The following is a 22,675-nucleotide window of genomic DNA, read 5'->3' on the forward strand; positions in this document are numbered from 1 at the left end:
CCGGCAGGATGATACTTGACACAGTTGTTCAGATAGTTTGTAATTGAACTACTTAATTTTCTCCACATTGAGGCAGGGGTGCGATTTTGAAGCATCCTCAGCGTGTTTCCCATGCTGTGGGAAACACTCCAAGTTCTACCAGACATGTTTCAGCCAGCAGCCAGTTGCACGTTCAAATGCTTACTTGACAGATGGGGAGAAAAGGTCACTTACTACATCAGGGCACTCAGTTCTTTCAAAGTTCTGGCTGTGAGATCTTTGTGTTTTCACTGAAAATTCTTATTTTCCACTCAAAATTCTTCTATTCATACATATTTAAATACTTTGCGGACCCCCTCAAACTCACACCATCAGGATGGGGAGGGGGCGCCACGGCTGCATTCACCACTACATCCGAGGACGAGCAACATCACCAGCCTCGCCAGGCACGGCATCCATCTCCGCTACTTGGAGCTCCACAACAGTGCTGCGCCACAGACGCCTGCACAAGAGCACAGAGGGCAACAACAGAGAGCGATGTCGCAGGAGGCACTACCCTCGCCACAGGGTCTACAGACCAAGGCTCAGCTTCCTGGACCTCTCTGAGGAGCAGTGCATACGGAGGCTGAGTCAGTCAACAGGTAGTCGCAGACGTCTGCAGCCTCCTTCATGCCGAGCAGCATCTCTCTACCTGTTGCTATCAAAGTCGCCACTGCTCTCAACTTCTTCGCCTTCGGATCATTCCAGTGTGCCGCCGGGGTCTCTCAGTCGTCTGCACACAAGTGCATAAGACAGGTCACCGACGGCTTGTTTCACAGGGCCTCGCAGTACATCAATTTCCCCATGGACGACCTCAGCCAGATGGAGGGGGCAGTGGGATTCCACGCTATGGCTGGCTTCCCACAGGTGCAGGATGCAATCAACTGCACCCATGTAGCAATACGAGCACCTCCACACGAGCCAGGACAGTTCATCGACAGGAAGGGGTATCACTCCATCAACACTCAGCTCGTTTGTGACCACTGCAAAAGTTTCCTTCATGTGTGAGTCAGATTCCCTAGCAGCTGCCACGATTCCTTCATCTTCCGGGAATCCAACATCCCGACCGTCTTCCAGGCACCGAACACCCTTAAGGGCTGGCTCCTTGGGGACAAGGGATACCTCTTGCACACGTGGCTCATGATACCTCTGAGGAACCCCATCACCGAGCAACAGCATCGATATAACGACAGCCACATCACCACCAGGTCTACAATTGAGCATACTATAGGGCTGCTCAAGATGCGATTTAGGTGTCTTGATCATTCTGGGGGAGCACTTCAATACGCACCAGACAGAGTGGGACGCATTATAGTCGTATGTTGTGCCCTGCACAACATTGCACAAGAGAGAGATGCCGCTTGTGGAGGCCCCATCCACATCTGCCATCTACTTTGAGGAGGAGGTGGCGAAGGTGGAGGAGGCGGAGCAGGAGGAAACCATGGGCTCACCTGGCTGCTCGTGAGGCCCAGGGAGTCACTGATAAGTGAACGGTTCTCCTTACATCAGAAAGTGTGAAGAGTCCAGTCCTCACACCCCCTGGAAACAGCAGCGCCCACACCAGCACCCCCACCCCTCCCTGCACAGAACAGTCCTGCAACTACACCTACACCCACTGTAAAGTGACCCAATGGGTGGCATCAAGTGTCGCAGTTCACGGTGAACCTCATGAAAGGGCCCTATCACAAAAGCCAGTCAAGAAAGGCCAAGACTTGGCAGTAGTGGTAACAATCATAATATTGAATGTGAGTTCAACAAAAAGCAAATATAAATAAAAAACATGACCAACCGTCAAACACCCTTGTGCATACCCTTCGTGCTTACAAAACCTTGGCCTTTCTCTTCTGACTACTTCTACATGGTGTATTCCCTATGCCTGCAGCAGAGGTAGTGGCAGGTCACTCTAGTGCATGCCCTGACTGCTTAAATGCTTTGGGCCTACACCTTCTGGGTTTTGGAGCCTGTGAGGGCCCCTCCAAATACTGCTCCACCTGCACGTGTGCAGGGGCTGACTCGGCTACCTGGAGAGGAGGCAGCATTGCGGATACTGGTTGAGAGGGGAGCAACGGTGAGACGTGGGAGCACTTTGAGTGGCGTCCCCACTTCCATATCCCCTTTCGCCATCATCCCTCCCCTGGGCCAGGCTCACATCACTCCTACCACTCTGCTGGACGACAGTTTGGAGGACATGTGTGATGCCTTGTAAGGCCAGTGCTAGTGCATCTGTCTGCCTGTTTAAGGCGGCAGAATGTTGTTCATCGTGAATCCAAACGGCTGTTGTCAGGGCCTGAATGGACTCATTTGTGAGCCGTGCTTGAAGATCAACGGAGGCTAGCCTTCTCTCCATCGCAGACATTCCCGCACTTACCTGTGACAGTATCTCAGAGCGTTGCTGACATCCCTGTGACACTATCTCAAAGATTCTCTCCCGTGCCTATGCCACCATTCCACTCATGCAGGAGTTGGACTCCTCCATCCTCTGCGCTATTGTAGAGAGTGTGCGTGGCACTCACCACCAGGTTACAATTTATAATGGGGAACATGGAAACGGCAGAGCATTTAAACAAATACTTTGGTTCTGTCGTCACAGAAGAGGACGCAAATAATTTCCCAGGAATGCCAGGGAACCGAGGGACTAGTGAGAAAGAGGAATTAAAGGAAATTAGTATTAGTAAAAAAAAGTGCTGAAGAAATTAATAGGACTGAAAGCCGATAAATCCCCAAGGCCTGATAAACTGCATCCCAGAGTACTAAAAGAGGTAGCCGTGGAAATAGTGGATGCATTAGTTGTCATCTTCCAAAATTCTATAGATTATGGAACAGTTCCTGCAGATTGGAGGGTGGCAGATGTAACCCCACTATTTAAAAAAGGAGAGAGAAAACAGGGAACTACAGACCGGTTAGCCTAACATCGATAGTAGGGAAAATGCTCGAGTATTATAAAGGATGTGATAACAGGACACACAGAAAATATCAACTGGATTAGACAAAGTCAACATGGATTTATGAAAGGGAAATCATGTTTGACAAACCTACTGGAGTTTTTTGAGGATGTAACTGGTAGAATAGATCTGGGAGAACCAGTGGATGCGATTTATTTGGATTTTCAGAAGGCCTTTGATAAAGTCCCACATAAGAGGTTAGTGTGCAAAATTAAAGCATGTGGGATTGGTGGTAATATACTGGCATGGATTGAAAATTGGTTAACAGATAGTAGGAATAAACGGGTCTTTTTCTGGGTGGCAGGCAGTGACTAGTGGGGTACCGTGGGGATCAGTTCTTGGGCCCCAGCTATTCACAATATATATCAATGATTTGGATGAGGGAACCAAATGTAATATTTCCAAGTTTGCTGACGACACAAAACTAGGTGGGATCGTGAGTTGTGAGGAGGGTGCAAAGAGGCTTCAAGGCGATTTAGACAAGTTGAGTGAGTGGGCAAATACATGGCAGATGCAGTATAATGTGGATAAATGTGAAGTTATCCACTCCGGAAGGAAAAAGAGAAAGGCAGAGTATTATTTAAATGGTGATAGATTAGGAAATGTTGATGTACAAAGGGACCTAGGCATCCTTGTACACCAGTCACTGAAAGTAAACGTGCAGGTGTAGCAAGCAGTTAGGAAGGCAAATGGTGTGTTGGCTTTCATTGCAAGAGGATTTGAGTACAGGAGCAACGATGTCTTACTGCAGTTATACAGGGCCTTGGTGAGACCACACCTGGAGTATTGTGTGCAGTTTTGGTCTCCTTACCAAAAAAAGGATATACTTGCCATAGAGGGAGTGCAGTGAAGGTTCACCAGACTGATTCATGGGATAGCAGGACTGTCCTATAAGGAGAGATTGGGTCGGCTCGGCCTGTATTCACTTGAGTTTCGAAGAATGAGAGGGGGTCTCATTGAAACATAAAATTCCGACAGGGCTAGACAGACTGGATGCAGGGAGGATATTTCCCCTGGCAGGGGGGGTCCAGAACGAGGGGTCACAGTCTCAGGATACGGGGTAGGACATTTAGGACTGAGATGAGAACTTTCTTCATGCAGAGGGTGGTGAACCTGTGGAATTCTTTACCACAGAAGGCTGTGGAGGCTACGTCACTGAATATATTTAAGAAGGAGCTAGATCGATTTCTAGACACAAAAGGCATCAAGGGGTATGGGGAGAAAGCGGGAATATGGTATTGAGATAGGTGATCAGCCATGATCATATTGAATGGTGGAGCAGGCTTGAAGGGCCGAATGGTCTACTTCTGCTCCTATTTTCTATGTTTCTATGTTCCAGTACCTCGCAAATGTGCTGCTGTCCCTCAATCATTTTCCTTTTAAAGGATGGCCCCCAGGGTTCAGCATCTGCATCCAGCCGAGCAGAGTCTGGAGAGGAGTGCTCCCACCGACGCAGACTCTCCGCAGCTGCCCCTGCCACCAGCGTCTGCTGAGGCTCACGTGTGTGGTAACTCACCAGGTGCCAACCCAACTAACTGAGGACTAGGACCCACCGAGGTGAGAGTATCTGCTCCGGTGGATGGCTCGCTAAGATGTGACAGTGCACCCTCACAGGCCGGCAGGTCCTCTGAGGAAACTCCCTCTGCCATCACAGCAATCACTGAAGGCCCTGTAAGAGAACAGAAGCATCATCACAGATGTGTCATGTTGCGATGAGCATTCTGAGGTGCTGAAGATGGCACAGCATGTTAACATGATGAATGTTAAAGTTGTGTCACTAGACATTTGTCAGGTGCCAGTCTCGGCGTCCCTGACGGACAAGCACTCGAAGGTTCGGTCGACTCCAGCGCCTCCTGCTCCGCCTCAGAGAAGACGACAATTTGTTGCGGCCCTCCTCCGGTCCTCGCCCTCTCCCGTGCATTCTGAGCTCTCTTCTCCTATAAGGGGAGAAAGTACAGACGTGTGAGTGAGTGATGGTGAATTGGCCAATCGATGAATGCGTTGGTTTGAGTGAGGTTGACCGTGAAGGAGATGCATCAGAGGGTGATTATGAGACAGAGCCATGACATTGTATGAAGATTGAGTGGTAGTGGTGGGGTGACTAATGGGGAGGTGAGGAAGTGCAGGTAAGTTGAGGATGAGCCTTAAGTGGGTGTGAGGAGTGATGTGATAGAGTAGTGTTGGCAGTGCAGAATGAGTTGGGGGGTGGGGGCATTGATGTAGAAGACAGAATGTAGAAGAATCAATAAGTGTACTCACCTTGGCTGACCTAGTTAGGTCATTGAAGCGCTTCATGCACTGGGCCCAGGTGCGCGAGATGTTGATGCTGCTCGTGACCTCCTCTGCCACCTTGAACCAGGCCTTCTTGGTGGCAGAGGCGGGCCACTTCCTCCAGTCTGCTGGGTAAAACAAATCCCTCCTCCTCCTCACCCCATCCAGTAGCAACTGGAGTCAGGCATTGTTGAATCTTGGAGCTGCCTTGCCCCTGTGCTGCTCCATTGTGGTGTGTGGGTATTTGCTCCAGGAAAAGCCATTGGAGGAATGCCCCTTTAAATAGAGCTCCTCCAGCTGACAGCCTGTGATGCAGGTGCGCAGTCCGCCCGCTGCGCAGCATTTGGACGGCAAACTCAGAAGCCATGTTAAGTGGCACTAATTGAATCATGATCGTGTGGAAAACGGACATTTTTTATTGGGTGGATCAACCCCCCCCCCGCTGCCATTCCGCCTCCACTCTAATATCGGGGCCAAAGAGTCTAGAGAGGGATATAAACAGATTAAGTGAGTGAGCAAGAAGGTGGCAGATGGCGTATAATGTGAGCTTATTCACTTTGGTAGGAAGAATAGAAAAACAGAATTATTTTTTAAATGGTGAGAAACTATTAAATGTTGGTGTTCAGAGAGACTTGGGTGTCCTCGTACAACATGAAGTTAGTATGCAGGTACAGCAGACAATTAGGAAAGCAAATGGTATGTTGCCCTTTATTGCAAGGGGGTTGGAGTACAAGAGTAAGGAAGCCCTACTACAGTTGTACAGGGCTTTAGTGAGACCTCACCTGGAGCACTGCGTACAGTTCTGGTCTCCTTATCTAAGGAAGGATTATACTTGCCTTGGAGGCGGTACAACGAAGGTTCACTAGATTAATTCCTGGGATGAGAGGGTTGTCCTATGAGAGGGGTTGGGTAGAATGGGCCTATACTCTCTGGAGTTTAGAAGAATGAGAGGTGATCTCATTGAAACATAAAAGATTATTAGGGGGCTTGACCGGGTAGATGCTGAGAGATTGTTCCCCCGGCTAGAGAGTCTAGAATTAGGGGGCATACTCGCAGGATAAGGGGTCGGCCATTCAAGACTGGGATGAGGAGGAATTTCTTCACTCAGAGGGTTGTGAATCTTTGGAATTCTCTACTCCAGAGGGCTGTGGATGCTGAGTCATTGAATACATTCAAGGCTGAGATGGATAGATTTTTGGGCTATAGGGGAATCAAGGAATATGAGGATCGGGCAGGAAAGTGGAGTTGAGGTTCAAGATCAGCCCTGGTCTGATTGAATGGTGGAGCAGGTTCGAGGGGTCGAATGGCCTACACCTGCTCCTATTTCTTATGTTCTTATGTTTCTAGAGCATGCAGAACTGCATCCCAAAAAATATAAAGTTTTGCGTGGGATCGATCCAGTTGAGACTGTGAGATTGATTATGTGGTCGAACCTCTTGCTGAACTGTCTGTCTGACAGAGTCCTAACCAGGAGCCCTGACCTGGCAATCCTCTAAATATGGGTACACAAGGAAATGCTGCAACCATAGGTATGCAGCTGCCAATGAAAGGCACAGTGTAAACACTTTGGGAACCGAAGATATGTTAAGAAAAGCACCCTTTATGATACCTGACTCTAGAAATGGAACTAAATAAATTTTCAGTGGGTCGATCCACTTAGTTCCTAGGCCACAATACACAATCCTCTCAATTTCTTCAGCACAATGAAAGAACGGCAGCAGAAACCTACTACATAGACCTCTGGGAGGGGAACAGGGCGGATAGAGAAATGTTCATAGTTCCCATATCAAAATTTTGTTCATCTTGGATGTCACAGCTTTAATCATTATGAGGGGATCTCACAAACAATTTGAGTGGACAATCCCTCAAAATGGTGGGATCCGATCTTGAAACGAAGAGGGTAACCCTGGCTGATTCTTGAAGGGCCCATAAGTCTGAGGTAAATGCCCCTCTCACTGTTGCAAATTTAAGATAGTGGCTTGATAGCCCTCTGAAAGTTGACCAGGAGCAGCAAAGCAATCGGAGCCAGGAGAAAACCCACAACCACTCCTCTAGAGACAATACATGCTCTGGTGCTCAAAACCCCCATGCTCCCAAAAGCATTGCTGACCTGAATGTAACCTTGTGCAAGAAGTTATCCTAGAGACCCCTTGCAACTGGGCGCAAGTCCTTGTAGCCATGCATGTCATGTCTTAGCTACCGGAGATTCATCTAATTAGTTTCTCATAGCTTCCACTTGACTGTTCAAAACACTTTGGGAGCCTGAGGTAACCTGAAGGAGAACACCGTTAACTGATAATTTGCATCTGAGAAATGACGTGATAAATTTTCGATTTCCATTGAAGGAAAACACAGATGCAAAAACAGGTTGTGCACCACAAAAGGATTCCCTGTGACTTTGCTCCAGTATCTAATGCCTACACTGCCACCTGCTGTTGCAGGACCACAGTCTGCATTTGATACTCAATTAACTGCAGGGAATGTATTTTTTTTAAAAATGCCTCATTTAGTCCTAGCTGCTGCCTGTAACTGAACAAACCATCAGAGCCTGGACAGTCCCTTGTGCATATTTTCTAATCCTGAAAACATCCAATGATTTTGATGGTGGTTCAGATGAGGCAAATTTAGAGAAATGGATCGACCTAAAAACTCTCAGGAGCCCCAGGAGGGGCAGTACTGAGACCTTGGCACCGATATTTACTGGGAGGCAGGAGGGTGCAGGTGAGGTCGAAAAATCTGGTAAGGCCGGGGACACGGAGGTCCTGCCAAACTTAACAGGAGGGGGTGAGGCAGGAGGAAAGAGGCCTGCAATTGGGAATGGGGGAGGCTGAAGGCTTCCTTGAGCGGCATGGGGAGAGCATTCTTTCAGCATAAGGATTGCTGAAAGAGGCGCTTATCTGTGGACAATTGTAAACAATTTTACAACACCAAGTTATAGTCCAGCAATTTTATTTTAAATTCACAAGCTTTCGGAGGCTACCTCCTTCGTCAGGTGAACGATGTGAAGCCAGTAGCTCCAGCTCCCTTTCACTGCCTGGTTTCCTGACCCATGGGCAATCCATGCAGCAACAGTAAATTTTAAATTAGGCTCTCAACTGCACCGTGGGAGCCTGATTTAAATATGTTAATTTAAGTGTCCTGCCTCTCCATGGCGGGACACTGACGCCCCGCTATCCGCCACCAAAAAGGCAGTGGGTGCATGCGCAGTGGGTTGGGGTCGCGTTCCCCGGATTTAACTTTTTAACCGCACCCCCCCACCCCGGACTCTCTCCCGTCTGTCGTGTAGAGGTTAATATCGAGGCCCTTGTCTCATCTGAACATTAGGTGTCTCTGAACTAGTTTCTATCATGTTACTTTCTTGCATATTTTCATTACCATCATTTTCCTTTTCCTCCTTTAGGGAGGTCCCCCCAAAATGATGCATGGGATTGGTCCCACAGTGGGAACCCTGTAGAGTTATCTCCAAAAGGGATTATGACCTCTAATAACTGGGAAGCATAGTAGCAATGGAGTAGTCTTTCATTTATTGGATAACCAGCAGCTTCAACTCCAGGGTTCAGCCTCTCAAAAGGATGGGGTCCATTTGTGTTTGAATGCCACTTGGCATCTCCAAAGAGTGGAATGATGAAAAACGAAGGGAGGCAGAACATGAGTTGAGGGCATACTGATATAAGGAAGGCATTAGACCTTGATAATTACCACTCACTAATTCATCCAGGAATGGAATCCATTGAGTCCAGACGTAGTAGTTAAAGAGAAGAGGTGTGAAATATTGGATAAGGTAAACATAAATGAGAGGAAGTACTAGAGGGACTGGAATTCTTGAAAGTTGATAAGTCACCAGGGCCGGATGGATTGTTTCCTTGGCTATTGAAGGAAGCCAGGGAGGAAATAGCGGATGCTCTGAGGATCATTTTCCAATCCTCTAGATACAGGGGAGGTACCGAAGGACTGGAAGACTGCAAGACTGCAAACGTAGTACCATTGTTTAAAAAGGGTACAAGGGAAAGGCCAAACAATTATAGGCCAGTCAGTCTTACCTCAATGGTGGGCAAGCTATTAGAATCAATACTGAGAGAGAGGATAAACTGTCACTTGGAAAGGCATGGTTTAAACAGGGCTAGTCAGCATGGATTTGTTCAGGGAAGGTCCTGCCTTACAAATTTGATTGAATTCTTTAAGGAAGTGACTAGGAGGATTGATGAGGGTAGTGCAGTGGATGTTGTCTACATGGATTTTAGTAAGGCATTTGACAAGGTCCCACATGGCAGACTGTTCAGAAAGGTAAAAGCCCATGGGATACAGGGAAATGTGGAGAATTGGATCCAAAATTGGCTCAGGAACAGGAAACAAAGGGTAAATGTCAATGGATGTCTTTGTGAATGGAAATCCGTTTCCAGTGATGTGTCACAGGGCTCAGTGTTGGGTCCCTTGCTGTATGTGGTATATACTAATGATTTGGACTTGAATGTAGGAAGCATGATTGGCAAATTTGCAGACGACACAAAAATTGGCAGTGTAGCTGATAGTGAAGAGGATAGCTGCAGACTCCAAGAGGATATCAATGGGTTGGTGGAGTGAGCAGAAAAGTGGCAAATGGAGTTCAACCCAGAGAAGTGTGAGGTAATGCACTTAGGGAGGGCAAACAGTAAAAGGGAATACGCAGTAAACGGGAATATATTGAGAGGGGTAGAGGAAGTGAGAGACCTTGGAGTACATGTGCACAGGTCCCTGAAGGTGGCAGTACAGGTAAATAAAGTTGTGAAGGCGGCATACAGAATGCTCTCCGTTATTAGCCGAGGTATAGAATACAAAAGCGGGGATGTAATGATGGAACTGTATAAAACACTGGTAAGGCCACAGCTGGAGTATTGTGCGCAGTTCTGGTCACCACATTAAAGGAAGGACGTAATTGCTGTGGAAAGAATGCAGAGAAGATTTACAAGAATGTTGCCAGGGCTTGAAAACTGCAGCTACGAGGAGAGATTGGATAGGCTAGGGTTGTTTTCCTTTGAGCAGAGGAGTGACTTGATTGAGGTGTACAAAATTATGAGGGGCCCAGATAGAATAGACAGGAAGTACCTGTTTCCCCTAGCGGAGAGTTCAAAAACTAGAGGACATAGATTTAAGCTGATTGACGGAAGGATTAGAGGGGACATGAGGAAAATCTTTTTTACCCAGAGGGTGGTGGGTGTATGGAATTCACTGCCTGAATTGGTGGTAGAGGAAGGGACCCTCAACTCTTTAAAAAGTACCTGGACCTGCACCTAAGTGCTGTAAGCTGCAGGGCTATGGACCGGGTGCTGGAAGGTGGGATTAGAATGGTCACCTGGTTGTTCTTCGAGCCGGTGCGGACACGATGGGCCGAATGGCCCACTTCTGTGCTGTATCTTTTCTATGGTTCTATGGAGGCTTCAGGGGTGGTGAGTGGAAAAGGTCCTCCAGAACAAATGGAGTTAGAGGAGATTACCCGCACTGAGGCTGCCCCAAGAAGTTCAGAGAGAATAATAATTACAAAGCTTAGATTGAAGAAAACTAGCTGCCTGGGAAATTAACAGGATCTCCAGTTGACTAGGAACACAATTACATTTAGACAGCCCTTTCCTTATAGGTGTAAAGGGGCTCTCGAGAAAAACTCTGCTGCCAAGGTTGGGTTTTTATTTGTTACTTTAAGACAAATACTGTATTCAGACCAAGACCTGAAATTTGAACAACTACCTGCTCAACTGCTTATCGGCAGGGGCTGAACTGAATAGGTACAGTCTGAAGTAAAGTAAAGGTCCATTATTTTTTATCATCAGCGTACTTGTCTGTAATAGGCACTGAAGGAGCAAGCCCACCTCCTCCACCTGAAAATGGCCATCGAGAGGAATGGTTCATTGGATTCCTGGTGCTCTGAAATGCAGATGGCTGAAGACCTCAGCTTGTCCCCATGGTGGAGACCAGATGCATCATTGTAAGAATAATCCAAATACTTACTCTATTTTTAAAAAGTGTTGCTTTAAATCTGCCATTTTATTAAGCCCAAGTTATCAGGATTGAATAGGAAGTCCAATATAAATGTCAAACAACAGAGTTGTGTGTTGGAGAAACATAATTTGAGCAATTCCGACATCAATCTGCAACAGAGGATAGATGTTGCACTTCTTTTTTTGCATTGAATACCTGTGGTAGAAGTAGCCATTTTCTCCTATTAGGTGAAAAGTCCTGGAATCACAAGTATGAGGATTTCTTGGGAGTGGATCAGTGAAGTTATACCAGGGATTAATCACCACCCCGATCCAATTCCTTTTAGATTTTCTTTGTTTTCACACCTACCTGGCAACTGAAGAATGGCTAGATGTCAGTACTTATACACCCACCTACAACTGGGATTGGCAGGGTCTAACAATTGCTTCTCTACCTGCACATCGTGTATAACCTGGTCTCCTGGGTCTGCATCGGTATACAGCAGACCAGATGCGGTAGTGCTCTTAGATTCTTGTTGTATACTTATTTTATGCAAAAGCAGACTCGTGGACTCAAGGTTCCATGCTTTGATAATATTTATGCTTTTGTGCTAAGAATTAGGATCCAAGGCCTCACCCAAGATACCAAGTATCTTTACATTTAGTATGGGTCCGAGAAACTAAACAGAGATACTGAGCTCTTTTTCTGTGCTAGGTTCTTTTAAGACAGACATTTTTAAAAATATGTATTTTGCTGCTCAAAACCCTCCACTTTCTTGAGCATTTGAGGTATTTATTGCTTTCTAAATGTCTTTGGTTGCTAATTTTGCTAATTGCACTTCATCTTAAACTGTTGTGAATAAAACTGTACTTTTCCTTCTTATAAAAATGTTAGCAGGCTCTAGAAGTCGAGAAATTGTGATGGTGGGAGCAGAGAACCTCCTGAAGCTGTCAGAAAAACTAGTGCTTATGTCCAGATCCTGATCTTTATATGATGTAGGAATAGGAACTCATGTGTGGTCTAGCCCGATGGCACCATGGCAAATTTTAGGGCATGGTTAAGCATCCTATTTGCCCAGAACCAATCAAGCTTGGACAAATTCCTAGTGTGTGAATGGCATCAGAAAGAAGAATTTGGTGCTAATTCCAAGGAAGATTGATTTGAGTTTATTGCTGCAAATCAGTAGCATTACATTTACATTGCAAAGCCATTATTTTGTAGCAACTATGCAACATGAAAAGCAAAAGTGAGAACAGTGTCAACATTTATTAATTACAGAATAACCTTTAGGATCATGTACTGTATGTTGACTTTAGTATTTATTTTACATTATGAACCTAGATTTAGCTTTTGAATATATTTTACTCCAGATGTACATACACCCAAAATCATTTATAATCCTGATCCAAATACAGAAGTCAGTCCACCAAATCACTTAGTTGAACAAAAGAGATTGATGACTGTAGAATGCTAATAGCAGTTTTTTTTGTTTTACAAATTGCAAAGCCTGGTGAGAATTTTTGATGCCACCAGACATGTTAGTTAAATGCCCACATCAACGAAAACTTGTACGAAACTTAAAGATTGCAAGAAAAACAGATATCATTTATTTCAACAGCCAAAGTAATATAATCAAACCTTTCATAGCTGGCTTTAGGTCTGCAATATAATTTCACCAACAGAAGAAAATACAGAGTGGGATATTAATACGGCATGGCATGGAAGGTTGTGATTGGGACATCACCACAAATTCAACATGAGATGACAGGGCATTTTCTATTTTATGAATAAGGTGATAAGATAAGAAGTTGGTGTTAACAGATAGAAAAATCAATAGCTTATGAACTTCACTGGTTTCAATATATAATGTTCTCTAAATCTTCATGTGATAAACAAATGTAGACTGTTTTTGTTTGTGCCTGTTACTAAAATATAATTTGAACCATCACTGCCAAATGTTCAGTAAAATCTTCAGTCTTTTATTGGATTTAAATCATATCAGAAATGCCATTCTGTTTATTGTGTCAACTGCACTACCATATGATAAATACGTAATTCAGTTACATCAGGTAAATTCGGACTCTTCCCTCCAAACAAAAATGACTAGGTACCCCCACCTACAAAGTCCTTGTTCACAGCCGATAAGTATTTGTAACATTAATTTAACCTAAGTCATGGAAGAGGAAGATTTCAATGCCAAAAATGAAAAAGAATAACAAGATTATGATTTGTTTATTAAGAGAACATTGGTTCCAAATGTTTCTCAAATGCAGTGGAAATTATTTGTAGCAAGACTCAGTTACTGGTGAACCAATTTTCTTACTGTACAGCTAAATGGAATAACACTTACATTATAATGAGCTTGCTATCCATTTCAACTGAAAATGTGAGTTCTTTCCATGCTATGCCCTTTTAATGGCAATATAATACTCTACAGATCCACGAAAATATATGTGTTTCCAGTTTATAAAAATGGTTCAACCTAACTATACATGAATTTAATCTCCAATTACACTTCAAAATCACCCGCTTAGAGGACCCAGACAGAAAAAAGGCAGTAATTTATTTGTCTTGCAGTTCTTGGATTACTATTTGAATCAATGCTACAAACAAAAAATTCAGTGTGACCTCTTTACTGTTGCACAACCTATTGCCTTTTTTCTTTAATCAAATTCTCAACAAAACGCTGTGTTCCTGGTACAGTGAAATGTATCCCAGCAAACCAGATTTCACTATCATAAGGTTCCGTTGCACTAAGCAATGTTCAGCATTTAAAATGACTAGCAAATGATTTCAAAAAAATATACAGTAGTCAAATTTGAATCACCTCTCATATTTTAGTTCAGTTAAAACATTATATCCTTTACTCTTTTCCCAATAGGTTATTACTGAATTCCATGCTAACAATAATAACGGATGTATACAATACTTACAAGTTGTTCAGATTTTACTCCAAATAGATGGACAGTTTTAGCAACGTTCCTTGCAACAGCCAGACTCAGGTTTGGATCTACAGAGGCTACATTCAATTCACTGAAAGTAGAGAGATTAATACATCAAAAGCCATTATAAGAAACTAAGCAAAGTTTTAATTACAAACCACGCATACATCTTCTATATCTTATCAGAAGCTCTTGCATTGTAATACATCATGCTACCTTTGAAAAGTATCTTTGCTGACACAACCTTCAGAAACTATATATACCTGAATATACATAGCCTTAGTGACCCCTTGAATGTCTCGAGGATAACCTGTGTTAACTCACAACTCACTCATACACAAGAAAGTCTGAGATTCTCTCCCCAGTCCGTACTGAGTCAGGTAATCTCAACTGTGAAAGAGGCACGACAATTGGCCTCAGCACACTGGGTTGGGGAGGGGAAAATCTTCCAGTGTTTGTACTTCTGCAATTGCTATCCATTGACCCTTGCGAGAAGTGTACATGGACACGGGGTGAGGACAGGAATGGCCTCGGCTGTGATGCCCCCCTCATGGTTGAATAACTTGCACTATCACCCTCACACATTAATAATGACTACTTGGGTGAGGTACTGGACAGCGACTGACACCAACGAATCAAGACCCAGCAAGAAGTCAATGCCTCCCAAAGAAAATTGATGAGGGAAATAACAAAAGTACAAATTCCTGTCTGGTGTATTTGCTGACTCTTACGAAGATGTGCTCTATACTTTTTCATGTTCTATCTGAATGTCACAGAACATGACTTTAAAAAAAAAATCAACTGAGAACTCCTCTAGGACTCTGAGGAAATGAACTGTATGGTGTGGTATAGAGTCAAACACTATGAAGGTCCCTGCTAATTTGTGCTGAATTGGTATCAGTTGGGATAATGGTGAAGACTGCAGTTGAAACTGTTCACACTAATTAAGAGTCTCAGCTTTCGAAATGGTCAGATTCTGATGGACTATAGGCATCACAGACTCCTATCAGGGGACAGAAGTGAGCCAATTGTTCAAAGAATGGATAGAAAACTAGGTGCTCTAGTTAAAACAAGGTCGGCAGTAACAAAAGGGGTGGTGCAAAATATCCTGGGATTGAGGTGATGGGGAAAGAAAGTACAGTGTATTGGTAAGATATGCCTTTGACATTTAATCTCTGGTATTTCATTGGACAACATGGTTATATGAATGTATCTATAAGGCACTAAACTGGTAGCATTTTTGCCTATTCAAAAGGTTGAGAGTTCAAGCCCTATTCAAGGATTTGAACACAGATGATTAGGCTAATTTATTAACAGATGGAGAATAAGTAAACAAGGGAGTATTAACCCTTTAATACTTCAATATACTATTTAGCCAGTAGGATATTGTGCTGAGTTTACCTCCAGCTGAAAAATACCCATTTACATTACATGGCTGGAGCTCCAGTTCTCCTGTTCAAAAGACAGCTCCTCTTTCAGCCGCTAAAATTTAAAAGTTGACAGAGACTGGAACACAGTGTCCACACTGTCTAAATATTTAAATTACCTCCAGGTAGGGTTAAAAGGTGTCCAAGGGACCTCCGAGCACTTTTTAAATCCAGTTTGACATCGCACTGGAGTTACATGTCACACATTTCAAACCGAAGTGGCATGAGATTATTCCCTACATGGAGACTTGCCCCTTTTTACAGTCAGGTCAGGCCCTGACTCTGGGTTCACAGTGCAACTTTAGCACTGCAACAACCAAAGTTGTATTGTGAATGTATCCTTAAAAAGCTAACTGAAGTCAGCATGCAACTTGAGTGTATCAGTATCATTACTCAGTTTACCGCAAAGAAAACATTGCAAGGATTAAACGAACATTTCTTCCCTAATCATACAGGTATCAATGTGTACTTCCTGTAATGAAAACAGAAAATGCAGGAAAAACACAGCAAAGAGGACGGACTAGTATTTTGGCTGTAGTCAGTTAGAAATGTTAATTTGTCCTTTTACAGATGCTGATGAACCTGCTGTGCACCTCCAGCACATTGCTTTTGTTTCAAATTTGCAGTTTAAAAAAAAATTAAACCACTTCCTGTCGCTGAGTCTCATTCACTTTAAGCAACAGACTGACTGCAGTAGGAAACAGGAATTTATTTGTAATGAAATAATGTATCAGCTAATTGTAAATTCAATTTCAGTGGGCTCTAAAATCACTGAGAAATGAGCTCATTATGTTCTATTCTTACTGGGCACTTAGCCAATGAGCTCTGATCTATTTTTAATGATACACTTCCAAAAGAAAATGGCTTCAAGAAACAAACCATTAGTCAGCATCAATCATAAAATCCGATGACAATGGGGAAAAATATTTATATAATTAGCAAAATCTATCAAACTTTGATGTGCAGAGCACCTTTTATATGTTGTTGTAATGGATAGCATGTTATTCATTTAACCCTTTCAATGTTTTCTTGCTAATCAGTCAAAACCGAACGCTAAAAGGGTTCAAACTGAATTTTATATTAATTGGCCTCAAGTAACACAGCAAGTTAATCAGCTGGTGCGCCTTTTTCTTTGTAGCAACTCCTACCTTGCAATTGTTTTAATGATGCTATCAAGTTCGTCGTTTGAAGGTGGATTACGTCCTCCAGGAGGAAAGACAAGGTTGATTGGGTCAAACAGTCGTGATAATGATTTTGAGAGATAAGCAGATTCATACGATTGTAGAGAATCTTTCAGGGCCTTCTCAGGGCTGAGGAAATTTAAGATAGTTAGAATTATAATCGTTTAAATTATAATTTTAAAAATCTATGACAATTATATTCTTTGAATATATTAAAACACAGTCTCTTGTCCAACATATTTTTTCCCAAAATATTCTATGAAAGTATTGTCCTCAAAGGGCAGATACTGGTATTACATGTTCAATTTTTGTTGCAGCAACTATAATCATATGCTAACTTCACCGTAGCTTGCCTGAGTTCTCATGTCAACTCAATAATTTAAGCATTACATGCTTTAACCTGCAATAATTGTCAGTGATTGAATTATTAATACATTAGGATGAACACAGAATGCAATTCATTGTTCTTCATTAAAATATAAATTTCAGCAACACCCACAACAGTAATCCTTATTGAGGCCAATATTATGATTAAGAATCTAATCATAAGAAAATCTGTCCACACATTGACATTTCTTTCAATTCTGCATAATAAATAAACTGGGTATAAATACCGGTTCCTTTTAAGAACATAAGAACATAAGAAATTGGAGCAGGAGTAGGCCAATCGGCCCCTCGAGCCTGCTCCGCCATTCAATAAGATCATGGCTGATCTGATCCCAACCACAAATCTAAAGAACACAAGAAGTCGGAGCAGGACCCGGCCACACAGCCCCTGGGCCCTCTCCGCCACCCACAGGGCATTGACCGATCCGAACTCAGCTTCATGTCCAATTTCCTGCCCGCTCCCCATAACCCCTAATTCCCTTTACTTCTAGGAAACTGTCTATTTCTGTTTTAAATTTATCTAATGATGTAGCTTCCACAGCTTCCTGGGGCAGCAAATTCCACAGACCTACCACCCTCTGAGTGAAGAAGTTTCTCCTCATCTCAGTTTTGAAAGAGCAGCCCCTTATTCTAAGATTATGCCCCCTAGTTCTAGTTTCACCCAAGCACTTTACCCGCTGGCAGTGGTGGGATTCGAACCCACGCCCCCGAAGAGACTGGAGCCTTAATCCAGCGCCTTAGACCGCTCGGCCACGCTACCACCTCTAGCTTAATCCAAAACAGTTAAGAAATCTTAATATATGCACATGTGGGCATTTACTAAAACAACACCGTGCATTTATATAGCGCTTTTAATGTAGTAAAACATCCCAAGGTGCTTCACAGGAGCGTTATCTCTCAAAATTTGACACCGACAGGTGACCAAAAGTTTGGTCAAAGAGGTAGGTTTTAAGGAGTGTCTTAAAGGAGGAAAGAGAGGTAGAGGGGTGGAGAGATTTAGGGAGGGAATTAGAGTTTAGGGCCTAGACTGCTGAAGGCACACCCACCAATGGTGGAGTGATGAAAATCGAAGGATGCGCAAGAGGCCGGAATTGGTAGCGTTATGCATGCGTCATACAGATTCGAAGAATAAAAAAAAACTTACTCATAATCCTGCTTCTTCAACATAAATAGATCTTGCATGTCTTCCTCTCTTGGTGGTAGTTCAGGAGGTAGGTCTGAATTTCCACCTGTAGTTATACTACTCTGTATACTTTGGCTGTACTGTTGCAAACGTTTCCATAGATCATTATATAATCGTAACAACTTTGGATATTCTCCTTCAAATGCTTGCTTCAGAAATGTGGATGCTGAAAAAGATAATATTGCCTCCTTAAAGCTACTCAATACTACCACCTATTCTAACCATCTAGGGTATGGACTACCCCACCCTGCTGTTGTTGCCTTTCTGTTGCCGGTAGTATTTGTCTGCGAGTTATTCCTTCAAACTGAGAGGTGGACCACTTATAGCACTTTTTCTAGTGAATCTAAATGACAGTCAAGTGGAGGAGTAGTTCTCTGAATGAGTTCATCTTCAACATGCAAGATACCCTATTCTTATATACATACATACGTAGGATTAGGATTTGGTTTAATCTCGTATGATTAAGGTTTTTGCTTTCTTTTCACAAATAACTTGTAGACTTGTACTGTAGCTAGAAATAATAAAATGGTAATGTTGCTCATTCCCAGAATTCTTCAGGGTATGGATGACATTTAGCAAGAAAAAGTTTTGTCAGTAGGAGAGGTCTTTTGTTGGCAAGGAATGCTAGATCTCTCAGATAAGAGGGTAGCCTAAAGAATCGACAAAGGTTACGTTCTCTATCCCGAGCAAAAGCAGGTAATATTGTTTATTTCTCTGTACGACTATTGCTTAAGATATTGAATGTGTCAAGACTCGGTCAAACTCAATAAATATTATTTGCAACCAAATTGGTGTCAAGTCCAAGAATCATACACATACAAAAGGGTTTAGCCATATGCTTGCCACTTTAACAATTTACATTATGTCATGCACAACTTCAGCTTGACCCACGTATAAACAGAAAATGTGAATGAGGAAAGGGCATTTGGTCCACAACCTCATTTCTTCCCAGAGACCAATTTCAATTTGCACTGCTATAGTGTCTTCCCAGCATATTTAATTTCTTGAAGGTGAATAACCATAGAAAACTTCCAAGTACATAAAGTTATGTGAAATTTCTATTTGACTTTCAAGGTCAGGTGTATCATTACAACCTACATTATTCAACTCTCAACAACTGCAAAAATATATAAATAAAAATATACATATGTCTATCGAGGGCTCAAAGTACATAGATAGGACACCACTAAAGTTGGAGGATTAAAAAAAAGACAAGGTGAATCAGGAAGTAAAAAGCAAAACTAGAACCAGAGTACTCCACACAGTAGTTCATTATCTGTATCCATACTTCTTCCTAAAATGCTCTACCCCATTCTTTACCAGGTTCCTTTTTAAAGAAGTTAATAGATATTGGATTAACTGCTTTAGATGACTGTCTATTCCACATACCTACTACTCTGTGTGTGCATGTGTATGTACATGTATATGGGAGAAAGCTAGAGAATCTTTCATTCTTTAATTTCACATGAGGCTTGCCAATTTTGGAGTTTAAATTAAATAACTTGCTTTTATCTGCATAATTTGTGCCTCTTAGTATTTAAACACCTGAATCATCACAATTATATTTTCTCCAATTTAAACAAGTTCAAATCATTGATACATTCCTCATAACTAGGATACATCCCTTAATTCATAATCTTAAAAAAAATCCTATAAACATCCATTCATTATGCAAATATTTCATGATTCCTGATCCAATGTATATCATCTTATGTTTATCCACATTAGTGTCAGCTTAGCTCAATTGATAGCACTCTCCCCTGAGTCAAAAGGTTATTAGTTCAAAATCAAGCCCAGAACTTGAGCACACAACCTAAGCTGACACTTCAGTGCAGTACCGAGGGAACTCTACACATTGCTGAAGGTAACGTCTTTCGGATAAAATATCAGGTTTTGTCCCTATTCTGGCAGTTCACTTGGATGTTAAAAAGGCAATATTCAAAGAGTTCACCTAGTGCCCTTGCCAACAGTTCTCCCTTACCATTTATCTAAAATATTTATTTATATAAAAATACTTGACATCAAAAACAGATTAACTAGTCAATCATCTCGTTGTTTCTGGGATCTAGTTTTATACAAAACAGCTGCTACACTTCAAAGTCATTTATTGGATGTGAACCACTTTGGAACATTTCTGGCAGATTTGTTAAGGTGCAAGCCTTTTCTTTTTTCCTTTCATTAAAATCATCTGCTTTTCCATCACTTAATTTAGTTTGTTCAAATCTCTTTTAATGCTATCTTTGGGATGAGACATTGAACCGAGGCTGTGAACACCATTGGCTACGAAGCACTTTGAGACATCCTGAGTTCATGAAAAGTGCTATATTAATGCAAGTTATTTCTTTCTTTGTGAATGTCTTTCTCTTGGTCCTCTGGCCACATAGCTTGGTGCCCCTTGCAAATTATCTTTCTCTGCATCATTCATGAATAGTGTAAGCAGCAAGGGCAAAAATAAACCTCTTCAGAAGTCTAATTGTTATTTCCCCCAAATAGAGCCTTCTACATTTAACCCTGAATATAAAAGGCAACTAACTAGTTTCTCTGATCTATGTGTATTAAGTGAAATGCCTATGGTGATCTGTAAATCGTCTCCACTTGCATCACTTACAGGTTGATAAAGAGGAACTATCACCAGAGTGACATTGTTTTTTACTGTCCAATTTTGGCTATTGTTGAGATTTGAGCCTTTGCATTGAAATTATTACCTTAATTAATTACCTTAAGTGGTTAAGTAAACTTGCAAGGCTTCCTTCACAAATGTACTTTTTTCTTTAAATTACTTTTATCAAAGAATTGAATATGATTTCAGAAATGTACTTTCCTGCCACACACACATTTTGTACAATTATATAACAATGTACAGAAAAAAGGAAAAGTGATCTCTCTCTGATGCATAGCTGACTCTGAAAAGCCAGAGAAGCTGAAAGTTGCAATTATTTAAATCCTCTATTCAACATTACTTTTGACGCCTATGCCTATCAGCTGGGGACTTATCACTGAATGGTAATTCCCCTGTTGATTCCCTTGGAGCTAAGAGAATCTCTCCTGAAGTGCATGGCACTCGAGATTTCTTTAGGTCTGGTGGAGTTGCTGCTGGATATTCCTGCTGTCAAGATATTCATTTCAACAGAAGAGGCGGTTGTATTGATTTCTTCTATAGAGCCTTCTACATTTAACCCTGAATATAAAAGGCAACTAACTAGTTTCTCTGATCTATGTGTATTAAGTGAAATGCCTATGGTGATCTGTAAATCGTCTCCACTTGCATCACTTACAGGTTGATAAAGAGGAACTATCACCAGAGTGACATTGTTTTTTACTGTCCAAAAGGCTCTATTTGCAATATCAGATGACAGTATAAACAAATTTTGAGAGTATCCATCACAGGAAAGGTTCCATAATAATTCACGAGAATCTTGAATCCTGGTGCCAGTGTGAACCTAGCTGACGAGTACCAAGCTAATGTTAGTCCAACAGAGTGAAGTACACAGGCACTGACCAAAGGAATATATCCAGTATAAATATGGCAAAACCATAAAAATTACAGAAAATGCTACTTTCAAAAATTTTCCTTTACTGCTAACTTTCAAAAACATGGGGGAGAAAAGTGCACGATTTGTATATTTGTTAATTTTAGCTAATTTATTACCAATGAGATGTAACAAGAACTGAATTGATTCAGATCAAGATCTAGGGGAGTAGAGTTTCTGCTTCTTTAAGCCAGTAATATCAGCGCAGGCCAAACCAACGCAAAAGATCGAGGAATTTCAAACGTAAGTGAGCTACGCCCAAAACCATTCACACTGATTCAAGATCAGTTCAGCCAAATAAGGCTCCGCTCATAAAACTGGCCACATCCCCATGGTCGACATTGCGAGATTCCGCCGATTGAGTTGGTTGGGGAAGGCTCTTCAAATTGCGCTAATTTTCTTAGGTGCACTAGTAGACACATTTTTAAAGTTTTTTCATATCAAAAAATATTTAATTTCCTAAGAAACTGACTGGTGTACACCAATAAAAGTAGTAAATGGTTCAGTAGAGTTTCTTTAAGTCATTTTCAGTGATTTTAAATCCGGTTACTCAGGTGGAGAACTGGACACTCATTAATCATGCTTAGTTTTTGTGATAAACCCATTTTCAGCTGTATTAATAAAAGTGGACCAGCTTACCACTCTTAACTACATCAATGAACACTTTTTAATGGAAAGAAAAGAAACTAAACAATTATATTGACCGATTACACTGATTCATGGAAGATTTTACATTTGTGGTTAGGCAAATGATTTTTTAAAATCAGGAACTTGAACCGTAACCTAACCAGCGCAATTTCGAGCACGTTTTGGGCACAATTTCCCGATTGGACCCAAAATGGAAA

General features: G+C 42.2%; 1 protein-coding gene and 1 non-coding gene across 3 annotated transcripts in view; both read right to left on the minus strand.

The window, feature by feature from the left end:
- Window positions 1–22,675, minus strand: part of cog5 (component of oligomeric golgi complex 5) — a 148,843-nt gene that overhangs the window by 24,127 nt on the left and 102,041 nt on the right. For both annotated transcript variants that reach the window (XM_068004865.1, XM_068004864.1), the window contains exons 12-14: window positions 18,262–18,466; window positions 16,698–16,859; window positions 14,114–14,213 (exon numbers count right to left, since the gene is read on the minus strand). In XM_068004865.1, coding sequence (XP_067860966.1) covers window positions 14,114–14,213; window positions 16,698–16,859; window positions 18,262–18,466 — 467 coding nt within the window. The remainder of the gene's footprint in view (window positions 1–14,113; window positions 14,214–16,697; window positions 16,860–18,261; window positions 18,467–22,675) is intronic.
- On the minus strand, window positions 17,796–17,877 carry trnal-aag (transfer RNA leucine (anticodon AAG)). Its single transcript has one exon. It is a non-coding gene; the product is annotated as a tRNA-Leu (tRNA).

The sequence above is a fragment of the Heptranchias perlo genome, chromosome 24 (genome assembly GCF_035084215.1).
Source record: "Heptranchias perlo isolate sHepPer1 chromosome 24, sHepPer1.hap1, whole genome shotgun sequence".
Lineage (NCBI taxonomy): Eukaryota > Metazoa > Chordata > Chondrichthyes > Hexanchiformes > Hexanchidae > Heptranchias > Heptranchias perlo.